The sequence below is a fragment of the Syngnathoides biaculeatus genome, chromosome 14 (assembly GCF_019802595.1).
Source record: "Syngnathoides biaculeatus isolate LvHL_M chromosome 14, ASM1980259v1, whole genome shotgun sequence".
NCBI classification, from domain to species: domain Eukaryota; kingdom Metazoa; phylum Chordata; class Actinopteri; order Syngnathiformes; family Syngnathidae; genus Syngnathoides; species Syngnathoides biaculeatus.
The window spans coordinates 9,457,509-9,482,235 of NC_084653.1; the positions used below are offsets into that span (position 1 = coordinate 9,457,509).

General features: G+C 43.6%; 3 protein-coding genes and 1 non-coding gene across 5 annotated transcripts; 1 reads left to right on the forward strand and 3 right to left on the reverse strand.

Moving 5' to 3' along the window:
* Positions 1–890: 890 nt before the first annotated feature.
* Positions 891–3,595, reverse strand: LOC133511922 (tubulin alpha chain). The gene is made up of 4 exons (XM_061841032.1): positions 3,461–3,595; positions 2,275–2,497; positions 2,025–2,173; positions 891–1,960 (listed from the first exon to the last, which is right to left on the reverse strand). The coding sequence occupies exons 1-4, from the start codon at positions 3,461–3,463 to the stop codon at positions 986–988; spliced, it is 1,350 nt and encodes a 449-aa protein (XP_061697016.1). The 5' UTR covers positions 3,464–3,595; the 3' UTR covers positions 891–985.
* On the forward strand, positions 3,511–23,619 carry LOC133511923 (tubulin alpha chain-like). Of its 2 annotated transcripts, none has more exons than XM_061841035.1 (4): positions 3,511–3,529; positions 21,741–21,963; positions 22,140–22,288; positions 22,559–23,619. In XM_061841035.1, exons 2-4 carry the CDS (start codon positions 21,783–21,785, stop codon positions 23,531–23,533), a joined length of 1,305 nt encoding a protein of 434 aa, XP_061697019.1. In that variant the 5' UTR covers positions 3,511–3,529; positions 21,741–21,782; the 3' UTR covers positions 23,534–23,619. The 2 variants fall into 2 exon arrangements, with proteins under 2 accessions (XP_061697019.1, XP_061697018.1); XM_061841034.1 differs by lacking the exon at positions 3,511–3,529 and adding an exon at positions 19,290–19,372.
* Positions 5,779–18,544, reverse strand: LOC133511921 (tubulin alpha chain-like). The gene is made up of 6 exons (XM_061841031.1): positions 18,366–18,544; positions 9,103–9,167; positions 8,873–9,021; positions 7,719–7,941; positions 7,489–7,637; positions 5,779–7,043 (listed from the first exon to the last, which is right to left on the reverse strand). Exons 1-6 carry the CDS (start codon positions 18,434–18,436, stop codon positions 6,069–6,071), a joined length of 1,632 nt encoding a protein of 543 aa, XP_061697015.1. The 5' UTR covers positions 18,437–18,544; the 3' UTR covers positions 5,779–6,068.
* LOC133512770 (U7 small nuclear RNA) lies at positions 11,434–11,489 on the reverse strand. Its single transcript, XR_009798288.1, has one exon. It is a non-coding gene; the product is annotated as a U7 small nuclear RNA (small nuclear RNA).
* Positions 23,620–24,727: the final 1,108 nt, after the last annotated feature.

Consider the following 24,727-nt stretch of genomic DNA (forward strand, 5'->3'; position numbering starts at 1 on the left):
AGGCCTTAGGGCAAGAGGATGACAAGTCCCCCCCCCCCAAAACAATCGAATTCAAACTGCCTCGTGGCAGTAAACAATCACTTTGATTTTGCGGCAGGTGGCGCCCCACTCTATGAAATCGGTAGGAACAACAACCACCCGAGAATAACTCATTTGAATTAAAACTATACAAATGAAACCCTACCAGACGTATGCGGCCGTGCACGTGCAAATATTTTTAGGCCCAGATTGAAGTATAACGTATGATTGCCATGTCATCTCATTGATACCTGGACCTTCAAACAGGAGTACACAGCCAGCTGTTAACTCCGATTGCCATGCTATTTGTGACGTGTAAGGTAGTTTTTTTTTTTTTGCAGTGAATACTAGTGTTCGTGTCAATACCAAATAGCCGCGGATTTTTCATTTGTGTGGCGAGGTCAAGTTTACACGCTGTAAGTCCTACTGATTATCCAGTATTTGATACACTACCATTGGACGAACAAACCCAAATTTTCCCCATTAATCCTTTTAAAGATTCTGAGAAAGTTTAGTTGATAGTAGTTGCGCATGAGAAAGTAACAGAGCATTCTGGCAAATGTATTCAATTTGCATCAGGGTTACAAGTTTATACAAAAGAAAAATTGTAGATTGACTAATTTTGATGACAGCCTTTAAAATTTACTTTAGTTGTAAGTTTATTACCTGTGCCCATAAGAAAATGTCAGTGTGCTTTCGAGTGAGTAAGTCAGCACTTTAAAAACACCCAAACTATCAAGATAAAATACTGAACAAAACAGTGCAGTTTTTTTTTTTAATTCCAATAAATGAATTACTCATGGCTGTGATTTTCACGAAGAATCTATACCTCTGTAGTCAGTTTAACATTCGTAAATGACCATACAAAATACTTTAGTGGTTTGGAATTCTTTATTAACACTGAACAATGACAGTGTCATTTAATTTTTGGAACATGGAATGGCCAAGCCTTCAGCAATAAGACTCATTAGTACTCCTCTCCTTCTTCATCATCCCCAATGCTGTCAGTACCGACCTCCTCATAATCCTTCTCTAGGGCAGCCATATCTTCTCTGGCCTCTGAGAACTCCCCTTCCTCCATTCCTTCGCCTACATACCAGTGCACAAACGCCCTTTTGGCATACATCAGATCAAACTTGTGATCCAGGCGAGCCCAGGCTTCAGCGATGGCTGTGGTGTTGCTCAGCATGCACACAGCCCTCTGCACCTTGGCCAGATCTCCTCCAGGAACCACTGTCGGAGGTTGGTAATTGATGCCCACTTTGAAGCCAGTGGGGCACCAGTCCACAAACTGGATGGTGCGTTTGGTCTTGATGGCGGCAATGGCAGAGTTGACATCTTTAGGCACCACATCTCCACGGTACAGCAGACAGCAGGCCATGTATTTACCATGGCGAGGATCACACTTCACCATCTGGTTGGCTGGCTCAAAGCAGGCGTTGGTGATGTCTGCTACAGAGAGTTGCTCATGGTATGCTTTCTCAGCAGAGATGACCGGAGCATACGTGGCCAGGGGGAAGTGGATACGAGGGTAGGGCACCAAGTTGGTCTGGAACTCAGTCAGGTCAACATTCAGGGCTCCATCAAAGCGAAGTGAGGCAGTGATCGAAGACACAATCTGGCCAATAAGCCTGTTCAGGTTAGTGTAGGTTGGCCTTTCAATGTCAAGATTCCTGCGACAAATGTCATAGATTGCTTCATTGTCAACCATGAAGGCACAGTCTGAGTGCTCAAGGGTGGTGTGAGTGGTCAGAATGGAATTGTAAGGCTCTACCACTGCGGTGGACACTTGTGGGGCTGGGTAGACTGCAAACTCAAGTTTTGATTTCTTGCCATAGTCTACAGACAGTCTTTCCATGAGCAGGGAGGTGAAACCTGAACCGGTACCACCACCAAAGGAGTGAAAGATAAGAAATCCTTGCAAGCCAGTGCATTGATCAGCCTGAAAGAGGAAGGCATTTATTTATTTATTTATTTTAAACACTTAACAAGTACTTAGTACTTACGAGCTTGCGAGTCCTGTCCAGAACCAGATCAATGATCTCCTTGCCAATGGTGTAGTGACCACGAGCATAGTTGTTCGCGGCATCCTCCTTACCTGTAATTAGCTGTTCTGGGTGGAACAGTTGACGGTAGGTACCTGTACGAACCTCGTCTGTAAAAAACAAGGTAGTTCTTTTAACATTAAAGTAGTTGATGCATGAGCTAACTTTAAAAAGGGGGGGGGGGATACTATGAGCGTTGCAAGTTACTCACCAATGACAGTTGGCTCCAGATCAACAAAGATGGCCCTGGGTACATGTTTCCCAGCACCAGTCTCACTGAAGAAGGTATTGAATGAGTCATCACCTCCTCCAATTGTCTTATCGGAGGGCATCTGGCCATCTGGTTGAATGCCATGTTCCAGGCAGTAAAGCTCCCAGCAAGCATTGCCCATCTGGGCTCCGGCTTGGCCGACATGCATAGAAATACATTCACGCTGGATGGAAGAGAAGGTACGAATAAATAGTTTGTTGCTGTTACACATTTTAAAGTCAGATTAAATTCTTCCGTGCATTATGTACAGTCACACCAATATACAAGTACCCCCTTACATAAAAAAAATCCATTAAATGACATTGAGCAAAAGCAATTAGAGTTGCTGACATTTCAATGTTTATAATATTCGTGGGGGGGGGTACATTTCACACAGCTCTTCCTTTTTCTAAAGCAGACATTTTAGGATCTTGAAGCACAATTAGTCTGTCTTGAGATTTTGAAAAAGACTCAATGCATAGGCCACCTTCTGGTAGCCAAATATGAAGAACCATTGAAACTCTGCATGTGCTGGAATGAGTTTATAGAAAAGACAGTTGGAAATAATTTATAAAACATCCTTGATTGTGATAAGCTGAACAGTGTTGAAAAGTTTATAGGGGAAGTGGGGGAAATCCGCCAAGTATTCAAAATGTCTGGCCTCGCCCTTCCCCCACTCTTTCCAGCTGCAATGCTGTGTAACTCTGGGGATGAACCGCCCAAATGCTGAAAAATGGCGGCTGGGTTGGGGGGGGGGGGTGTGGAAGATGGCGGACACCAAACTTGTGACTACAGACCACTCCTTTTTTCCTCCCATCGAGCGTGAATCATTTCACATGTATAACGTCCACCAATTTAGGTTTGACATTTTTCCAAACACGATAATCTAATACTAAAAAAATAAATAAACCAGACTGTCATTAAATTTCGTCGTTTAACCCATTTATCCATGACGGATATACTCACTTTTTCGGAACTTTCCCCACACATTTTTAAGTTGGCACGCATCACACGTCAGCAAAGCAACAGCGGAGTACCGCTAATTAACACACCAGTTATCCGTACAGACTCATTTCGACACCGAGAACACGAAACCCGAGAAAACGCTAGCTACCAGGGGACTTCACCGGGCCACGCGGTTACTCACCATTTTGGCTGCTTGTCCTTCGAATGAAGTAGCGGATTCAGAGACAAGGCAAAGTGCGGAGGAGGCGGGGTGAGTCCAAATATATATATGCAGGGGGAGTGGAGGCGGGCCGTCCGCAGGAACTTCAGGCACAGCTCCGTTCGTCATTGGCCGAAGAGGAGGAGAGGGGCGGAAATCACTGAAATTCGACAACAGCAATTCGTTCTCCTGCGTTTTAACGAGCAGTTTGACCTAAAGTAATGATTTTGCAGTGCGTGTGCTTGTATGATTCATTAACCTTACAAGTACAGTACTGAACACACTACACAAACGTATAAAGTCAACCTAATGTGTTTTGAATTTAATTCCTGTATTCTGATTTTGATTCATGTATTAATTATGTCGTAAGCTAGTGCAGAGGTTTCAGAGTTCTGACATTAAAACATTCAACAACATTAAATAATGATATTGACTGACAGTTTAGTGTGACTTCAGAAAAGAATGAAAGAGTTGAGGGCCATTTAAACAATGTTGACTTAAGTCAGAAGACTGTTTGTATGAGTCTGGGTGTGAGTTGTAGCTAAATGGCAGCGCTTGTATAAATGTGCATTTTGCTATCCCTTATTGGAAGAAAGTAACTGAAAGGGATTAATCCATCCATGACCACAAACAAGTGACTATGAGTAAATATCACAAACAAGGCAGCATAAATAATGACATGATATTGTCAGTTGTGGAAACTTCTTCAAGTCCTTGCAAAGTTAAAATAAAACATTTTAACACACCACAGAAAAGAGCGCTGTTAACTAGACTGCTGAATTTGAATGAATGGAAAAAAAAAATGTAAAAGCTGTGGCGGCACGGTGGCGCAGTTGTAGAGCGTTGGCTTCAGAGTTCTGAGGTTCGGGGTTCAATCCCGACCCCACTTGTGTGTAATTTGCATGTACTCCCTGTGCCTGTGTGGGTTTTCTCTGGGCACTCTGGTTTCCTACCACATCCCAAAAACATGCATTAACTGGAGACTCTAAATTGCCTCTAAGTGTGATTGTGAGTGTGACTGTTGTCTGTCTCCATGTGCCCTGTGATTGGGTGACATCCAGTTCAGGGTGTACACTGCCTCCTGCCTGATGATAGCTGGGATAGGCTCCAGCAGTCCACCGACTCTCGTGAGTATAAGCGGCTCAGAAAATGAATGTACCATGCTGTGGGCAAGTCTGGTGAAAGCAGTGAATGCACCACACATTTATCAGATCTTAATCAAATAGGTCGGTAAAATTCAGTAAATGGTCAAACATCTGTAGTGTGAGCTATAGGCTGAATAATGTGTGCCGCTGTGCTTAATAAACAGTTAACATTCCCTTATCTGTCTGTTTTGTGGATCCACACAAAAGCAAGTGAGGCAGCCAATGCCAGTCCATGGGCTAGTGCGGTACCGGTTATCCCCCCTGGCCAGCTGGCAAGCTAGCTCGTGGACCACCATGGCAACGTCACCGCCTCACTCAGTTTTGTGTCACATGTGGTCTACATAACAAACCACTGTAGGATTCGAGCGGGCTAGCAAAGGACCAGCAGCAGGGTCGTCCACAATAACTACACTCAGTACATATACAGTTTACTTGGGGTGGGGCGGGCCAAATCATTCCAGAACTTTTTCTTGCTCTTCACATTTAAATTACGGTCGTGTGAGAAATGTGTGTGTTTGTACATCCCTAATCTATCTATCTATCTATCTATCTATCTATCTATCTATCTATCTATCTATCTATCTATCTATCTATCTATCTATCTATCTATCTATCTATCTATCTATCTATCTATCTATCTATCTATCTATCTATCTATCTATCTATCTATCTATCTATCTATCTATCTATCTATCTATCTATCTATCTATCTATCTAATCAGTTAAGAGTCTTTAGAGAAGTGTACTGGGAATAATGTGCTTGTTTATACTGTACTGTGTTATCATGTCAATTTTTCACTATGTTGCTGATTTAACACTATTATTTAAGTTATTGGTTCATGTTGATTTTACTGTAATTTGTGTGCTGTAGATAACTAAGTGATGGGTATAGTTAAGTTCATGCTTTTTTTTGTAGTGGATAAGGGAAATTCCTGTTTTTAATACAATACATTGATACATAGACATAGACACATGCAATGCATTCAAAGATGTGTGAAAATGATTTTGTTTAATCTGGTAATTCACTCACTCCAAGTTATTCAACCATTTCCTTATCACAGTGTGCCTACTGAAGGACAGGGAGTCAGTTGTTTTTACAGTCTGGTTGTGCCTGACTATGAACTAAGCAAACAACAGCAGACAGTAGGTTAGTCTCTTATTCTCTCACTGTAATACTCACAGAGTCACAGCTGAATGGTACAGTGTATAGAAACTGACATTGGAGCCCTTTCATAACTTACATTCCACATGTGCGGGGATAAGTGTGGGGGAGGTGCACAAAAGAGAAACTGACACTGCACAAAGAAAGGATCTCTGCGGAGGTTACAAACAAAAAATATTCAGTATTTTAATACACTGTAATAGGAAGGGAATGACCTTCTAGTCAAACTGATGAAAAGACTAAATTGAACCACTTAAGTTGTGTTTGTATGTGTGTCATTGGGTCAATATTCCTCTCCTTCATCCTCCTCCCCAATGTTGTCTGCACCCACTTCTTCATAATCCTTCTCAAGGGCCGCCATATCCTCTCTGGCCTCTGAGAACTCTCCTTCCTCCATTCCCTCCCCAACATACCAGTGCACAAACGCCCTTTTGGCATACATCAAATCAAACTTGTGATCCAGGCGAGCCCAGGCTTCAGCAATCGCTGTGGTGTTGCTCAGCATGCACACAGCCCTCTGCACCTTGGCCAGATCTCCTCCAGGAACCACTGTTGGAGGCTGGTAATTGATGCCCACTTTGAAGCCAGTAGGACACCAGTCCACAAACTGGATGCTGCGTTTGGTCTTGATGGCGGCAATGGCAGAGTTGACATCTTTAGGCACCACATCTCCACGGTACAGCAGACAGCAGGCCATGTATTTACCATGGCGAGGATCGCATTTGACCATCTGGTTGGCTGGCTCAAAGCAGGTATTTGTGATGTCGGCCACAGAGAGTTGCTCATGGTACGCCTTCTCAGCAGAAATGACCGGGGCATATGTGGCCAAAGGGAAGTGGATACGAGGATAGGGCACCAAGTTGGTCTGGAACTCAGTCAGGTCAACATTCAGGGCTCCATCAAAGCGAAGTGAGGCAGTGATCGAAGACACAATCTGGCCAATAAGCCTGTTCAGGTTCGTGTAGGTTGGCCTTTCAATGTCAAGATTCCTGCGACAGATGTCATAGATTGCTTCATTGTCAACCATGAAGGCACAGTCTGAGTGCTCAAGGGTGGTGTGAGTGGTCAGAATAGAATTGTAAGGCTCTACCACTGCTGTGGAAACCTGAGGGGCTGGGTAGATGGCAAATTCAAGCTTAGACTTTTTACCATAATCAACTGACAGTCTCTCCATGAGTAGGGAGGTGAAACCAGAGCCGGTGCCTCCACCAAAAGAGTGGAAGATTAGGAATCCTTGCAAGCCAGTGCATTGATCAGCCTGAAAATGCAACAGTACACAGAAAAGTGACCAATCCATCCATCCATCCATCCATCCATCCATCCATCCATCCATCCATCCATCCATCCATCCATCCATCCATCCATTTTCTATTGATTATTCTTTTCAGGGTCATTGGAGACCTATACCCTATCCCATCCAACCTTGAGGCGAGGCAGCATGCACCAGTCAACCACAGGGTTCATGTTCACAACAGATCATTCCCATTTTACATTCAAGAATAGGCAAATTAAAGTAATCAATTAGTCCCCATTCACCGTGTATTTTTTACCCCACACCAACTCCATACAGAAATGCCCTAGCCAAGATTCGTACACAGAAGGTCTGAACTAACCTCTATGCCAAATGTTACATCCATGACATTTTTTCATGAACCTTTTGCTGCATTAAAAGGGTTAAAGGGATTAAAGATAAAGGGTCTCACCAGTTTGCGTGTCCTGTCCAGAACTAGATCAATGATCTCCTTTCCAATGGTGTAGTGACCGCGGGCATAGTTGTTGGCAGCATCCTCCTTCCCTGTGATCAACTGTTCTGGATGGAACAGCTGACGATAGGTACCTGTGCGAACCTCATCTGAACAAAATAACAACAACAAAAAAGAATAATAATTTTTCACAATGTTCTTTTTAAGAATATATCAAATCAATCACTGACCAATGACAGTGGGCTCCAGGTCTACAAAGATTGCTCTTGGAACATGTTTTCCTGCGCCCGTCTCACTGAAAAAAGTGTTGAAGGAGTCATCACCACCACTGATTGTTTTATCAGAAGGCATCTGACCATCTGGTTGAATGCCATGTTCCAGACAGTACAACTCCCAACATGCATTGCCAATCTGAGCTCCAGCTTGGCCTACATGTATGGAGATGCATTCACGCTGTAAAAACAGAGAGCAGCTTGTTTGAAATTCCCCAAGTACTTTATTTGTGCGCCAAGGACGATACAGTGTATCTCATGGTGTAGTTTTTAGTTAAAAGTATCTTACCATTGTTGATCTCTCTATTCCAACGTTCAGATGTCAGTAAGAAGATGTAATTGTTGAGCCACTAGAGTTGGTTGACTTTATATACCTACGCTTTGACGTGAACAGTGATTTGATATGAGTTGTAATCAGAGAATCTGCTGATGGGACAATTATACATTCATCCACTCAATAGACAACACAATGCGGAAGGATGTCACCACCCAAGGCTTTGTGTGGGTTTTGTGTATGTGTTAAAGTGAATTGGAGTGTACTGTTGCAGCTATTATTTTTGTAGTGCTAAGAAAAAAATATACCAGTTTCACACACCTACTTTCAGAGTATTCTGTTGTACACTTTTACTATTTCTATAGTTGTATAACCAAGAGAGAGATAATAAGATTAAGTCACACTAAACAATATTAAATGGGACCATCCATCCATCCATCCATCCATCCATCCATCCATCCATCCATCCATCCATCCATCCATCCATCCATCCATCCATTTTCTATTGATTATTCTTTTCAGGGTCATTGGAGACCTATACCCTATCCCATCCAACCTTTGAGGCGAGGCAGCATGCACCAGTCAACCACAGGGTTCATGTTCACAACAGATCATTCCCATTTTACATTCAAGAATAGGCAAATTAAAGTAATCAATTAGTCCCCATTCACCGTGTATTTTTTACCCCACACCAACTCCATACAGAAATGCCCTAGCCAAGATTCGTACACAGAAGGTCTGAACTAACCTCTATGCCAAATGTTACATCCATGACATTTTTTCATGAACCTTTTGCTGCATTAAAAGGGTTAAAGGGATTAAAGATAAAGGGTCTCACCAGTTTGCGTGTCCTGTCCAGAACTAGATCAATGATCTCCTTTCCAATGGTGTAGTGACCGCGGGCATAGTTGTTGGCAGCATCCTCCTTCCCTGTGATCAACTGTTCTGGATGGAACAGCTGACGATAGGTACCTGTGCGAACCTCATCTGAACAAAATAACAACAACAAAAAAGAATAATAATTTTTCACAATGTTCTTTTTAAGAATATATCAAATCAATCACTGACCAATGACAGTGGGCTCCAGGTCTACAAAGATTGCTCTTGGAACATGTTTTCCTGCGCCCGTCTCACTGAAAAAAGTGTTGAAGGAGTCATCACCACCACTGATTGTTTTATCAGAAGGCATCTGACCATCTGGTTGAATGCCATGTTCCAGACAGTACAACTCCCAACATGCATTGCCAATCTGAGCTCCAGCTTGGCCTACATGTATGGAGATGCATTCACGCTGTAAAAACAGAGAGCAGCTTGTTTGAAATTCCCCAAGTACTTTATTTGTGCGCCAAGGACGATACAGTGTATCTCATGGTGTAGTTTTTAGTTAAAAGTATCTTACCATTGTTGATCTCTCTATTCCAACGTTCAGATGTCAGTAAGAAGATGTAATTGTTGAGCCACTAGAGTTGGTTGACTTTATATACCTACGCTTTGACGTGAACAGTGATTTGATATGAGTTGTAATCAGAGAATCTGCTGATGGGACAATTATACATTCATCCACTCAATAGACAACACAATGCGGAAGGATGTCACCACCCAAGGCTTTGTGTGGGTTTTGTGTATGTGTTAAAGTGAATTGGAGTGTACTGTTGCAGCTATTATTTTTGTAGTGCTAAGAAAAAAATATACCAGTTTCACACACCTACTTTCAGAGTATTCTGTTGTACACTTTTACTATTTCTATAGTTGTATAACCAAGAGAGAGATAATAAGATTAAGTCACACTAAACAATATTAAATGGGACCATCCATCCATCCATCCATCCAGTATCTGCCGCTTTTCCGGGTCGGGTCGCGGGGTAAGTAGCTTCAGCAGGGATACCCAGACTTCCTTTTCCCCAGCCACTTCTTCCAGCTCTTCCGGAGGGATCCCCAGGCGTTCCCAAGCCAGCCGAGAGACATAGTCTCTCCAGCCTGTCCAGGGTCGTCATCGGGGTCTCTTTCCGGTGGGACATACCCAGAACATCTCACCAGGGAGGCATCCAGGAGGCATCCGAATCAGATGCCCCAGCCACCTCATCTGGCTCCTCTCAATGCGGAGGAGTAGCGGCTCGACACTGATCCCTTCCCGGATGACTGAGCTTCTCACCCTACCTCTAGGGAGAGCCCGGACACCCGCGGAGAAAACTCATTTTGGCCGCTTGTATCCGTGATCTTTTTCTTTCGGTCACGACCCACAACTCATGCCCATAGGTGAGGGTAGGAACGTAGATTGACAGGTAAATTGAGACCTTTGCCTTTCGACTTAGCTCCCTCTTTACCACAACTGACCGATACAAAGTCCACATCACTGCAGACGCTGCACCGATCCGTCTGTCGATCTCCTGCTCCATTCTTCCCTCACTTGTGAACAAGACCCCAAGATACTTGAACTCCTCCATTTGGGGAAGGATATCATCCCCGACCTGGAGAGGGCACGCCACCCTTTTCCGACTGAGGACCATAGTCTCGGATTTGGTGGTGCTGATTCTTATCCCAGCCGCTTCACACTTGGCTGCGAATCGTTCCTAGCAGAATGATAGGGTCGCCAGAGGGGGCGCTCTCCAGCACACCCTCTAAGGACTCCAAAAAGGGTGGGTACTCTGCACTGTTGTTTGGTGCATAAGCACAAACAAGAGTCAGGACTCGTCCCCCTACATGCAGGCAGAGGGAGGCTACCCTCTCATGCACCGGGGTAAACCCCAATGCACAGGCCTCGAGCCCTGGGGCAATAAGTATATCCGCACCTGCTCGGTGTCTCTTCCCGTAGGCAATTCCTGAGTGGAACAGAGTCCATCCCCTCTCAAGAGGAGTGATGCCAGAGCCCAAGCGATGAGTAGAGAACTTCTCGACTCATGCACCAACTCGGGCTCCTTCCCTGCCAAAGAGGTGACATTCCATGTCCCTAGAGCTAGTTTCTGTAGCCGGGGATTGGATTGCCAAGGTTCCCGCCTTTGGCCACCGCCCACCTTACATTGCACCCGATCTCTATGGTCCCTCTCACAGGTAGTGAGCCCATAGGAAGGGGGACCCGTGTTCCCCTTTTGGGCTGTGCGCGGCTAAACCTCATGGGTGCATTCCTAGCCACCAGGCACTCACCTTCGAGTCCCACCTCCAGGTCTGGCTCCAGAGGGGTGGGGGTGGGTGGGGGCGGTGACCCGCGTCTGGGCAAGGGAAACCAAGATTCAATTTTTGTAGTCATCACAGTGGGTTTTGGAGTTGTACGTTGTCTGGTCCCTCACCTAGGACCTGTTTGCCATGGGTGACCCTACCAGGGACATGAAGCCCCAGACAATTTAGCTGCTATCGGACAAACAAACCCCTCCACCACGATAAAGTGACAGCTTGAGGAGGGGTAGTGGTCTTCTCATTAAGAGAAACCTGGTAGACAAATATCTAAAGAGCAAGTATTCCTTATTCCGTATAAATATTGCGGAACATGAACCATATATTTAATGGTGTTGGAATGTTGAGTTTGAAGCTTACATATTTTTCAGAATATAATATTACAAGGTGGCACGGTGGATCAGCTGGTAAAAGCGTTGGCCTCACCATTCTGAGGACCCAGGTTCGAACCCGGCTCCGACTGTGTGGAGTTTGTTCTCTCTGTGCCTGCGTGGATTTTCTCCGGGCACTCCGGTTTCCTCCCACATCCCACAAAGATGGAACATTAATTGGACACTCTAAATTACCCCTAGGTGTGATTGTGAGTGTGGCTGTTTTGTCTCTGCGTGCTCTGCGATTAGCCGGCAAAGTTCAGGGTGTACCCTGGCTCCTGCCCATTGACAGCTGGGATAGGCTCCAGCACTCCCCGTGACCCTCGTGAGGATAAGCAGCAAAGAAAATGGATGGATAATATTATAAACAAAATTAACAGTGGATCGATACAACGTCCTGGCGGAGGCAATCATGAAAGTTACAAAATAAATGTTGTGTTTGAGTTATAGAGTATGTTTTATGTATTGTTTATCATGCAAAACACTTTCCCACACTGTTCTATCGCCTTGGACTTAACTATAAGCATAACAATACGGAGTATAAAAGGTGGTTTATTATTCTCTATTGTCAGTACATCTCTCTGAGAAAGAGAAGAAACATAATAGCCTTGAGTTGAATCACCTTATATGGGTACTGAATGACACACAGAGCAAGTGCCCGAGTGGGATTTAGTTTTGCAAACACAAACGTCAGCAGAATGTAATCCATTAACAATGCACAAAAACCTTTCTCGACTGATCATAACTAAAGTGTGCATGCTCATTGCTGTCAGAATTTGCTTTAGTAGCTTTTATGATAAAGGTTTTGCATGATTTAAAAAAAAAATCTTGTCATTGTGGGTTTCATTTGACCAACAGTGCTGTCACTGCCTGTTCAGCTGACCGAGATAAACTAAACTGTTGATACGGCGCATAACTCCGAGGCAGAGGCCTCATCTAACAACAGGAACATTTCAAACGAGACAAACTGCTCTTCCAGTCAACAAACATCCAACAACGTGAAGGTGTTTTTGTTCTTTCTTTTTTTTCCCCACTCAAAGCTGCTTCGTGAGAAATATTTAGGTCATATCCACCACGGCTCATTTTTGGGATGCACTGTGCAAACAATTCTTTTGTGAAGAATAACACATCTAATTGGAATTTAAACTTTTTATGCCCATCCATTTCTACATACTAATGATCTGAAGTGTATCAAGCAACAGTTGGCCTACTTTTTAATTTACCTGATGTACAATGCCAAATAATACTAGGAAGTATGCAGCCCACTGCATACTTATAGTAGGCTAATGACCCACTTCTGCTGTTTGTGCAGCCTACTCGACTGACAATGCCCAGACTTTCAATCCCAAAGTTAAGTCCACAGTTTTTAAAAAAAAAAAAAAAGATATATACATTTTTAGGCTGTATAAGCACACAGATGAGGGTGCAAGTATAAGTAAGTCATTCAAAAAGAGAGTTTCACAAATTCTTGTTTGTGTTTTTGTGGGACGTGTGCCATGGTACAAACCCCCCTTTTCCGTTAGCTGTCGCATATGCTGTGCCCCCCCCCCCCCCAAAAAAAAAAATATATATATATAAAAATGGAGCATTCATTCGTTCTTCAGCAAGTGTGACCTCTGGCTGTCAAGAACTGTAAGGACTTCTGAAACAGTAAAGTTGCAGTCAATGTAGAATAGGGGTGTCCAGTCTTTTTCTTCCAAGGACCACATACCCAAAAATGGAAGGATACAAGGACCAATTCTTCACTTTTAGTTTCAACTTTGTAAAACTCATCTTTGCATAATGATATGTAAAACAATTACATATTGTTTTAATATAAATGTTATATATTTATGAAAAAAATGAAAAAAGTAATAAAACAAAAAGGCAAGGTTTATTTAATTTTGTGGTAGCCACACTAGAATAGATCTGCCTCTGTAATGAGCAGCAGCAGAACCATTTCTCCACATTTAGAACATAAACAAGAGCAATCTGCAGTGTAATGTGACCTTGATATGGAGAAGAAAGTGGAGCAAATAATAGTAATTCCGAGGAACATCTCACCAAACAATGCGTGATTGGTGGGGAAAAAGACGGAAAAAGGGAAAAAGGAAATCTGTTTTCTGTTGTCTTTTCCTGCCCTGTCAGTTGCCACCCAGTGTAGAAAGTACTGTAAATAGTGTACTACAAAGTAGGCGATTGAGATGTCTATTGTTCATTTTAGTACATGCCGTGGGGTGCTAAGAAATGGATGGTGGCCCACAAATGTGCTGTAGCCTGGAATTTGGTCACAGCTGTGGTGAAATTTACAGCAGGTGTTTGACGAGTCAGATACAAGAACTTGAACAAATTTACGCATAAACTGTGGCAGTTTGATGCAAAAATATGCCTCACACTGCACCACAAGACATGCTCAGTTAGTGAAATTTTACTTTTTTCCATTTTATTGTTTAATATTATATTAAGAAATGTTTTCATACAAATATTTACTGAAATTCACACGACTATTGGTAAATCAGCCCCACGCTGCCAGTCAACCCTGATCAAGATTTAATTTTCTGTCAATAAGATTGATTAGAGATCATTGACACACCTATTATAAATTAATTGCAACAGTGTTACACTGGGGTCTCTTTCCGGTGGGACATGTCCGGAACACATCACCAGGGAGGGGTCCAGGAGGCATCCGAATCAGATGCCCCTGCCACCTCTCCTGGCTCCTCTCAATGCGGAGGAGTAGCGGCTCGACACTGAACCCCTCCCGGATGACCGAGCTTCTCACCCTACCTCTAAGGGAGAGCCCGGACACCCCGCGGTGAAAACTCATTTCGGCCGCTTGTATCCAGGATCTTGTTCTTTCGGTCATGACCCACAACTCATGCTCATAGGTGAGAGTAGGAACGTAGATCGACTGGTAAATTGAGACCTTTGCCTTTCGACTTAGCTCCCTTTTTATCACAACTGACCGATACAAAGTCCGCATCACTGCAGACGCTGCACCGATCCGTCTGTCAATCTCCCACTCCATTCTTCCCTCACCCATGAACAAGACCCCAAGATACTTGAACTCCTTCACTTGGGTGAGGTTCTCATCCCGGCCTGGAGAGGGCACGCCACCCTTTTCCGACTGAGGACCATAGTCTCTTCTCATCCCAGCCGCTTCACACTTGGCTGCGAATCGCTCCAGTGAGAGCCGGAGATCTTGATGAAGCCAACAGAACCACATCATCCGCCCTGCCACCAAGGAGCTTTTTAACCACCTCGGTGACACCTCAACCCCAGAAATAGAAGAGCCCACCTCAGAGCAACCATACTCAGCTTCTTCGTGGGAAGGCATGTGTGTGGAATTGAGGAAGTCTTCGAAGTATTCTCCCCACGACTCATCCCGAGTTGAGGTAGGCAGTGTCCCATCCCCACAATACACAGTGTTGACGGTGCACTGCCTCCACCTGCTGAGATGCCGGACGGTGAACCAGAATTTCGTCAAAGCTGTCCTGAAGTTGTTCTCCATGACCTCACCGAACTCCTCCCACGCCCGGGTTTTTGCCTCAGCGACCACTGAAGCTGCATTCCGCTTGGCCAGCCGATACCTATCAGCTGCCTCGGGAGTCCCACAGGCCAGAAATGCCCGATAGGACTCCTTCTTTAGCTTAACAGCATCCCTCACTGTTGGTGTCCACCAACATGTTCGTGGGTTGCCGCCACGACAGGCACCGACCACCTTATGGCCACAGCTCAGGTTGGGCCCCTCAGCAATGGAGGCACGGAACATCGTCCACTCGGATTCAATGTCCCCCTCCTCCTCTGGGACGTGAGCAAGGTTCTTTCGGAGGTGGGCGTTGAAATTCCTTCTGATAGGGGAATCTGCTAGCCGTTCCCAGCAGACGCTCACAATACGTTTGGGGCTGCCACGTCATACTGGCATCTTCCCCCACCATCGGAGCCAATTCACCACCAGGTGGTGATCACTTAACAGCTCTGCCCCTCTCTTCACTCGACTGTCCAAGACATGCAGTCGCAAGTCCGATGACACGACTACAAAGTCGATCATTGAACTGCGCCCTAGGGTGTCCTGGTGTAGACATGTGAACACCCATATGCCTGAACATTTTGTTTGTTATGGACAATCCATGATGAGCACAGAAGTCCAGTAACAGAACACCACACGAGTTCTGATTGGGGGGGGGGGGGCATTCTTTCCAGTCACGCCCTTCCAGATCTCACTGTCGTTGCCCACGTGGGCATTGAAGTCCCCCAGCAGAATGATAGGGTCGCCAGCGGGGGCGCGCTCCAGCACTCCCTCTAAGGACTCCAAAATGGGTTGGTACTCTTCACTGCTATTTGGTGCATAGCCACAAACAAGAGTCAGGACCCGTGCCCCTACCTGCAGGTGGAGGGAGGCTACCCTCCCATCCACTGGGGTAAAGCCCAACCTACAGGCCCCGAGCTGGGGGGAAATAATTATAGCCACACATGCTCGGTGTCTCTCCCCATGGGCAACTCCAGAGTGGAACAGAGTCCAACCCCTCTTGAGAGGAGTGGTGCCAGAGCCCAAGTGGTGTGTAGAGGCGTGTCTGACTATACCTAGTCGGAACTTCTCAATGTTACGCACCAACTCGGGCTCCTTCCCTGCCAAAGAAGTGACATTCCATGTCCCTAGAGCTAGTTTCTGCAGCTGGGGATCGGATCGCCAAGGTCCCCGCCTTTGGCCACTGCCCAGCTCACATTGCACCCGACCCCTACGGCCCCTCTCACAGGTGGTGAGCCCATGGGAAGGGGGACTCATGAAACCCTTTCGGGCTGTGCCAGGCCGAGCCCCATGGGTCCAGGCCCGGCCACAAGGCGCTCACCTTCAAGCCCCACCTCCAGGCCTGGGTCCAGAGGGGGGCCCCGGTGACCTGCATCCGGACAAGGGAAACCAAAATCCAATTTTTGTTGTCATCATAGGGGTTTTGGAGTCGTACTTTGTCTGGTCCCTCACCTTGGACCTGTTTGCCATGGGTGATCCTATCAGGGGCATAAAGCCCCAGACAACTTAGGTCTTAGGATCATCGAGACATTCAAACCCCTCCACCACTATAAGGTCACGGCTCGAGGAGGGGGACACGCTGGAGAGACTATGTCTCACGGCTGTCTTGGGAATGCCTCGGGATCCCTCCGGAAGAGCTGGAAGAAGTGGCTGGGAAAAGGGAAGTCTGGGTATCCCTGCTGAAGCTACTTCCCCCACAACCCGACCCGGGATGGATGGATAGTGTGACACCGCAGTATTTTTTTAATCGTATTGTAGCCTGTCTATACTAATGTATACTACTTTAACCTCAAATGGCATCACATGGAGCCGCATTATTTACACATTATTCCAAGTGATAAAGTGACAATGAATATCCATGCAATTGCCTAATAATAGTAACAAAAATAAACCAGATGCAGTAATTGATTCATCTCTATCAATCAACAAAGAAAGGTAATCTTGTATCGTTGAGGTCCTCAAATGGTTAAGTCCTACCTGGAGGAAAGGAGCTACTTTGTGACCATTGGAGGTGCTTGTTCTCAAAGAATGGCTATGACCGATGACTTGGACCTCTCCTGTTCAGCCTGTATATGCTACCCTTGGGTCAAGTTCTTCAAAACTTTAATTTTGACTACATAGCTATGTAGATGACACACAGTTATATTTCGTAGTGTCGCCAGATGAGTACAGTTCAATTGAGGTATTGTGTCACTGTCTAAATCAAATAAATAACTTGATGTGCCAAAATTTTCTTCAACTAAATCACAACAAAACGGAGACAATTGTTTTAGGCAGTAAAGAAAAGAGGATTGCTGTTATTTGACACCTTGACTCTCTATCTTTAAAAACCAAAGACCAAGTCCGAAACCTTGGTGTTCTGATCAATTCCGACCTGACTTTCAACATACATATCAAGTCAATCACAAAAACTGCTTTCTACCATCTGAAGAACATATCTAGAGTTAAATCTTGTATGTGTCAAGCAGACCAGGAAAAGCTCATCCATGCTTTTATCTCAGGTAGACTTGACTACTGTAATGGTCTTCTGACTGGACTCCCAAAAAAGAGTATTAAATAGCTGCAGCTCATTCAGAATGCAGTAGCTCACGTTCTGACCAAAACAAGGGGGTTAGAGCATATAACTCCAATTCTAAAGTCCTTGCACTGCCTTCCAGTCAGCTTTAGAATAGATTTTAAAGTTCTGCAAGTGGTCTATAAATCACTAAATGATTTAGGTCCTGAATACATTAAAGAAATGCTTATGGAATACAAACCCAATAGAGCTCTGAGATCGACTACCTCAGGTCAAATTGTGGAGCCCAGAGCATTTAGCTATTATGCTGCACAGAAATGGAATAAGTTGCCAAGAGAGCTGAGGTCAGCCCCAAGTGTGAATGTTTTTAAATGCAGGTTGAAAACTCTTCTTTTTTCACATGCTATTTAGAATATATCCACTTTTTGATCATATTAATTGCACTGTATGCAGTTTTAATTGTCTTTTTAAAACTATTTTATTTGTCATTTTTATTGTTTGTATGCCGTTTTAAATGTTTTATCTCTTTGTTTTGAAATACCTTTAATCCTGTGAAGCACATTGAGTTACCTCGTGTATGAAATCCCCTATACAAATAAATTTGCTTTGCTTTGTTTTTGCTTATAATGAGATGTATTTAGAGAAAGGCATAGTTTATAGATGGTCTATGGTTGTGTTTTATCCTTATAGTAAATGCAGATGTTCTACATTTTTTAAGAGGATGGTATGTGGGTGACACGGTGGAACAGCTGTAGAGTGTTGGCCTCACAGTTCTGAAGACCAGAGTTCAAATCCCGGCCCTGCCTGTGTGACATTTGGATCTTCTCCCCGTGCCTGCATGGGTTTTCTCCTGGCAATCCGGTTTCCTCACACATCCTAAAAACATGCATTAATTGGAGCACTCCTGTGACCCTTGTGAGGATAAGTGGCTCAGAAAATGGTTGGATGGATAGATGGCTGGATATACTCTCGTATCATACAAATTTTATAACAACGGAAAGGTGTTGATTAAGAAAGCCCTGAACACCATTCTCTTATCATGACCTGAATTGATTATTTTTGTCAACTCTACAAACAAAATATGCAAATATCATAATATGAACACCAAAAAAAAAAAAATCACAAAACTTGTAAACACCGGGATTCAGATGCTTTTCTTTTCTTCTTTTAGCGCATGGTTGGGTATTTCATTGTCAGTTAATATGCATGCTGAAATGGGCCAATGTACTGGTTGAACTTGTCCCTCTTCCCTTTTTTTAAGACACTCAAATAAAAAAACCCAGAACTCCTGAAGGAGTAACATCTGCTCGTTTCGACTGACAATACAGTTTACGGACTTATCATATGACACGATGATATGACATATGAAGAGGACACATTTTACGTTCCATTTGCCGGTATCCTGTCTCTCTCATACTTATTTGTACAAGATGATCATAAACTATTATAAGCAAATTCCATTGTGAACAACTACATCATTAACATTGGAGGTCTGTGCTTGTCAGTAGTGAAAGTTTCCACTTGTGTTACAAGATGAGTTTACTGTGTGAAGAAATATACTGGCAGCACCTCGTGGCCATGGGAACAGCCTGCACACTCACAGTGCTTGTCAAGGAGACAGGTGGGAGTGGTTTGAAGTTGAATATAGCCTGGAGTCTCTGTGCATCTGGCAGTTAAACTCACTCAGACCACATTGAGGACTGCTGTGAGAGGCACCATAGAAATTCAAGTCAAAACCAGATTGTGGAAAGGACCCTCAATTTAGCAGGCATAATGGTAAGTATGTTTTCTGACTGCATAACGCTTTGTCAAACCTACTGTTTATTTCGCACTCAAGTGAGGTTTAGATCATCATCACCTGCTCATTCAGGTCACTAACCAAATTCAGCTCAGCTTTAATGGCAAACGCAAGGACAATGATCTATTTTTGACGCAAGCGGTCATGTCAGGAAAGCACAGGGGAGTGCAACTGAAACTGACAGTTAATGTGCTCCATTTTTTATGCACATTTTTAATACTCAAAGATACCTGTAAGAGGCTGAATCAGCGTCAAAATGGATAGAAACGGCTGACAGATATAACTTTGGAATACAGTGGAGCTGGGTTTATTTTTTTAGGTTTATTGCTGAATTGCAGTTTAGAGCTGTTATTAAAAAACACCCCTAACATGCTATCTTTGGTTTCGTTGCAATGGCGAACGACAGAATACATACCAGCTTGAAATTTAGGTGTGTCATAAAACATGCAGGCAGCAACAAGTCAGGTCAGTGTGAGACAAAACAAGTACAGTATTTCTACCAGGAGAGGACTTGAAAATAAATAAACAAATAAGGTGTTGGATCCAAGTAGGATCCACTTTTTTGGAGACGGAAAAAAAGGGATGCATTTTTTTCAAAGATTGTAGTAATTGGCGAGGATATATCACAGTTAATCGCATTCATCTGGGAAAACACTCCATGCAGTCTTGTTTGCACAGTATTGTGCAAACATAGCTTGTTAGCAATGCTAGTAATGCTAATGAAACTAGTGAACAGTGGGACACTCACTTTACTCAAACAGACCCTAGGCATTAAAATGGCAACGCTAAAGACTCAAATACTGTATATACACTATTGAATCAATGCAATTTAGCACAATCAGGTCAGAATTAGAAATGATAAACTGATTATAAAATACTAAAGAATGCCATTTAATTGTTAAAGTCTTAGTTACACTTTACTCTTTTCTAACTGATGTATTTTTTTAAAATATAGTAATTGACTGTTTCTGTGGCTGCCTGTCAGTGTTTACGTAAACATTCACACCCACATTGCTACCGGGTGTCATCTCTCAACTTGTGCACCCAAAATAGCTGCTGTGCCGTGACCTGCATACCTGGAAATTCAGATGATGTCACTTTAGCTGGGGTTACTAAAAGTGGACACTGGAGAATTGAACTAATCTCAACACCGATTTAATGAGGTCTTAAAAACTTTGGAAAGATAGTTGATTTCGTCACTCTCACCAAGACCACAGTCCTTTCAATACTGGCACAATGTCATCAAGCTCACTGAGAAGAAGAAAGAAAGACAGAAAGAGAGAGAGAGAGAGAGAAGAGAGAGAGAGAGAGAGAGCGAGAGAGAGAGAGAGAGAGAGAGAGAGAGAGAGAGAGAGAGAGAGACAGCGAGAGAGAGAGAGAGAAAAAAGGATAAAATATTATACAGTGTTTGGTTTACTGACTGGATCTCATCAGAATTTGGTCATTGTTTGATTTTTTTCTTTCTTAAATTACTAGGTGGAATACATTTTACTCATTTACAATAATAAAGCCTTTATGGCAAATTACAGCAACACTTAGTCTGAAACTTTCCTGGCATTTTGCAGGATTAATGGAAAATGTCCAAAATTTTACACATCTTGCAATATAACCTAGTTAAAACAGCCAGAGTTAATACAAATCTGCTTGTATTTCGACCCTCTACATACTAACCAATTTGTATCCCTTAATCTCTTCAGTGTGTCAGGCATAACAGGTAATGCACAAAATTGTACTCAACGACCCGAGTGCAACACCAAACTGGTCCACAGTCAATTCAAACAAAATGATTTTATTTTGATGTTCGGTGCTTCGAAGATACAAGACTATCAACTTTTAAAGGGTATAGGTTTTAACAGTTTTATTCGCAATAGCCACATTGTAAACGATAAGGTGTGAAGGTGTTCCTCCTGCTAATCCAGTCCAGCAAGATGACGACGATCAAGCACCAGGAAGTTTTATCTGAGGGTGTGCTTTGCATCATGGGGCGAAATGGGTGCGTCAACTGTCAACATTGATATAATAGGGGAAACACAAAATGAGGTCTTCCTTGTTTTGTTAAATGTAAACAATTCTAAGCGTTTTTTTCAGCAGATACTTTTTAAAATCAATCCACTCAGTTATTTAAGAGGAATTTGTAACACAATTGCACTAAGTAATTTATGTTACTATGACGGAATTAAAACCTTTACTTCTTCTCCAGTTGCTGAAATCACTTGAACTTTTAACTCTTAAAGCTGAAATAATATGGAACCACTTCACTACTATGTCTTGTCTAGTCAATATTATGAAATTTAAAAAAAAACTTGTTCTTATGTCCTTTATCTTTTCCTTGTTTCTTTCTTCAAGCGAGAGTGCATCTCTGTCCACGTAGGCCAAGCTGGTGTCCAGATGGGGAACACCTGTTGGGAGCTCTACTGTTTGGAACACGGCATTCAATCAGATGGCACGATGGAGATCCAAAAGTACAAAGGGGGCCATGATGACTCCTTCACCACCTTCTTCAGCGAGACTGGGGCTGGAAAATATGTCCCAAGGGCAGTCTTTGTTGACCTTGAACCCACGGTTGTTGGTCAGCACTAAAATACTTTTTTTGTTTTCGCTTTGAAATTCATGGAGTTATACACAAAACATTAGTTGATCAATCAATAAAGGTTTCTTGTCCAAAATTAATGTAAAAGAAATTCTGTACACTTTTCAAAAGAAGTTATTATTTTCTGCTGTTCCTTTTGTCTACCACATTTCTAGACGAAGTGCGTACTGGTACATATCGTCAACTCTTTCACCCTGAGCAACTGATCTCAGGAAAAGAAGATGCGGCCAACAACTATGCCCGTGGACACTACACCATCGGTAGAGAGATCATTGACTCTGTCCTCGACAGGATCCGGAAATTGGTGAGGGTTATTTCTTCTGACTCATTTTATCCCGTCAATATTCAAGAGTAACACGTCACAGAAGTGATTACTTTAGTCTTATGTAACCATAGTAGAATCTTTATGGACATTTCTTGTACATCTGAATCGTAGGTTGTTGTGGAACTTCTAGTGGAGGTCTATTTTGGTCAGAGCAGAATTTGCAATACAAACCCTTCAGTGAACACTCGGTGAACATTTAATTGTGTCATTCAAATTAAAACTGTTTCAATGTTATGTTTGTATCTACAGTCCGACCAGTGCACTGGTCTCCAAGGATTCTTGGTCTTCCACTCCTTTGGTGGTGGCACCGGGTCTGGTTTCACCTCCCTCCTAATGGAACGACTTTCTGTTGATTATGGGAAAAAATCAAAACTCGAGTTTGCAATCTACCCAGCCCCTCAAGTTTCTACAGCAGTGGTAGAGCCCTACAACTCCATTCTAACCACTCACACCACCCTGGAGCACTCCGACTGCGCCTTCATGGTGGACAACGAAGCAATCTACGACATCTGTCGCAGGAACCTTGATATTGAGCGTCCATCTTACACGAACCTCAACCGCCTTATTAGTCAGATAGTGTCATCTATCACAGCCTCTCTTCGCTTTGACGGTGCACTGAATGTTGACCTGACCGAGTTCCAGACCAACTTGGTACCCTACCCTCGTATCCACTTCCCCCTGGCCACGTATGCTCCAGTCATCTCTGCTGAGAAAGCGTACCATGAGCAACTCTCTGTTGCCGAAATCACCAATGCGTGCTTTGAGCCAGCCAACCAGATGGTCAAGTGTGATCCTCGTCATGGTAAATACATGGCCTGCTGTCTGCTATATCGTGGTGAAGTAGTTCCCAAAGATGTTAATGTGGCCATTGCCGCCATCAAGACCAAACGCACCATCCAATTTGTGGACTGGTGTCCCACTGGCTTCAAAGTGGGCATCAATTATCAGCCTCCAACAGTGGTTCCTGGAGGAGATCTGGCCAAGGTGCAGAGGGCTGTGTGCATGCTGAGCAACACCACAGCCATCGCTGAAGCCTGGGCTCGCCTGGATCACAAGTTTGATCTGATGTATGCCAAAAGGGCGTTTGTGCACTGGTATGTTGGCGAAGGAATGGAGGAAGGAGAGTTCTCAGAGGCCAGAGAGGATATGGCGGCCCTTGAGAAGGATTATGAGGAGGTCGGGATTGATTCCTTTGATGAGGAAGAGGAGGGAGAAGAATATTAGACACATTTGGGTATTATTTAATAGTTAGCAATGCAAAGTATTTTTCACTATTGATTCATAATCAGGTCTAATTATTTTGCTACCTATTAAACATTTCAAAACACTATTTTGTCTGTTGTGTATGTGGTTGTGTTTTGGTTGAGTATCTGGCCCACAAACATCCTGTTCTTCCTGCCATTGTATTTTTAAAGCACAGCTATGGTCCAATAACAACCCTTAACAACTTTTGGGGCCCTTTTGATGTAGATCGTGATTGAAATGAAGGATTGACACATACATACCCAAACATACTGAAAATAATGTGACTATAAATACACTTCTGGGCCCAAAAGTCACACACTAACTTTTGATTGGACTGCCTTTCAATCTCATTATAGCAGAAATCTACAATGGCATCGATAAGGCCATGTATTGTCACAAGTTTAGAACCATTACTTTTTATCGTCTTGTGTTGATGTTGGGAGAGCCATAGTGCTGACTCTCAGGTACAGTGGCCTGGAAAAACACTTTTGAGCAAAATGAATGCAGTCAGGGTCACTGATGGTGGGGGTACACACGCCTGCCTTTGGTATGGGCAATGTGGGATCGATTCCCGCTAAGTGACTGTGTCGATATCTGCCCTGCGACTGACTGGTGACCAGTTCACGGTGTAGTCCACCTTTCGCCCGAAGCTAGCTGGGATAGGCTGCAGCTTTCCTGGAACCCTTGTGAAGGTAAGCAGATTGGATAATGACATGACATGAATGCAATCATAAAAATACATTCATAAATTGTTTAAAAAAACCTGCTTACTCACAAAAACCAGTTATGCAATTTGCGTCATATCCTAAGTAAAATTAACATAATTCCCAAAATGAACCCACCTTATCATAACACTACCATGATAGGCTGGTAAACCCACCATAGGCACACTAGGAATGGTGGGTGCATCACTTTTATTTTGTTTGATCCAGCGATCCACATATAATCTTTTCACATGTGCTCATTTTTGTCGGGGTTAATCTGGAGCCCATCACAGCTAACTTCGCGAGGCAGTTTACACATTGAACTGGTCATTATCAAATCGCAGTACTCATTAAGCACAGTAGTGAACATTACAGACGTCCCTCTACACACGTCTTATGTTGAAGCGTCCCCTAGTGGAGTGAACTACATGGTAGAAAGATGGATTTTCAAAAGTTCGCTCGTCGGAAC

Bases quoted from the DNA above. Each gene is read 5' to 3' on its own strand.
- LOC133511922 (XM_061841032.1), bottom strand. The intron at 2,174-2,274 runs GTGAGTAACTTG...TGTTTTTTACAG, and splicing joins TCTGGAGCCAACTGTCATTG to ACGAGGTTCGTACAGGTACC. The intron at 1,961-2,024 runs GTAAGTACTAAG...TTCCTCTTTCAG, and splicing joins TGGACAGGACTCGCAAGCTC to GCTGATCAATGCACTGGCTT.
- LOC133511921 (XM_061841031.1), bottom strand. From the start codon at position 18,436: ATGCAGGCACGGGGAGAAGATCCAAATGTCACACAGGCAGGGCCGGGA. The intron at 9,168-18,365 runs GTGAGGCCAACA...CACTTTTTTCAG, and splicing joins GAACTCTGGTCTTCAGAACT to TGAGACGGGCGCAGGAAAAC. The intron at 7,942-8,872 runs GTGAGACCCTTT...CTGTTTTTACAG, and splicing joins TGGACAGGACACGCAAACTG to CGTGAATGCATCTCCATACA.
- LOC133511923 (XM_061841034.1), top strand. The intron at 21,964-22,139 runs GTCAGCACTAAA...CCACATTTCTAG, and splicing joins CCTTGAACCCACGGTTGTTG to ACGAAGTGCGTACTGGTACA. The intron at 22,289-22,558 runs GTGAGGGTTATT...TTGTATCTACAG, and splicing joins TCGACAGGATCCGGAAATTG to TCCGACCAGTGCACTGGTCT.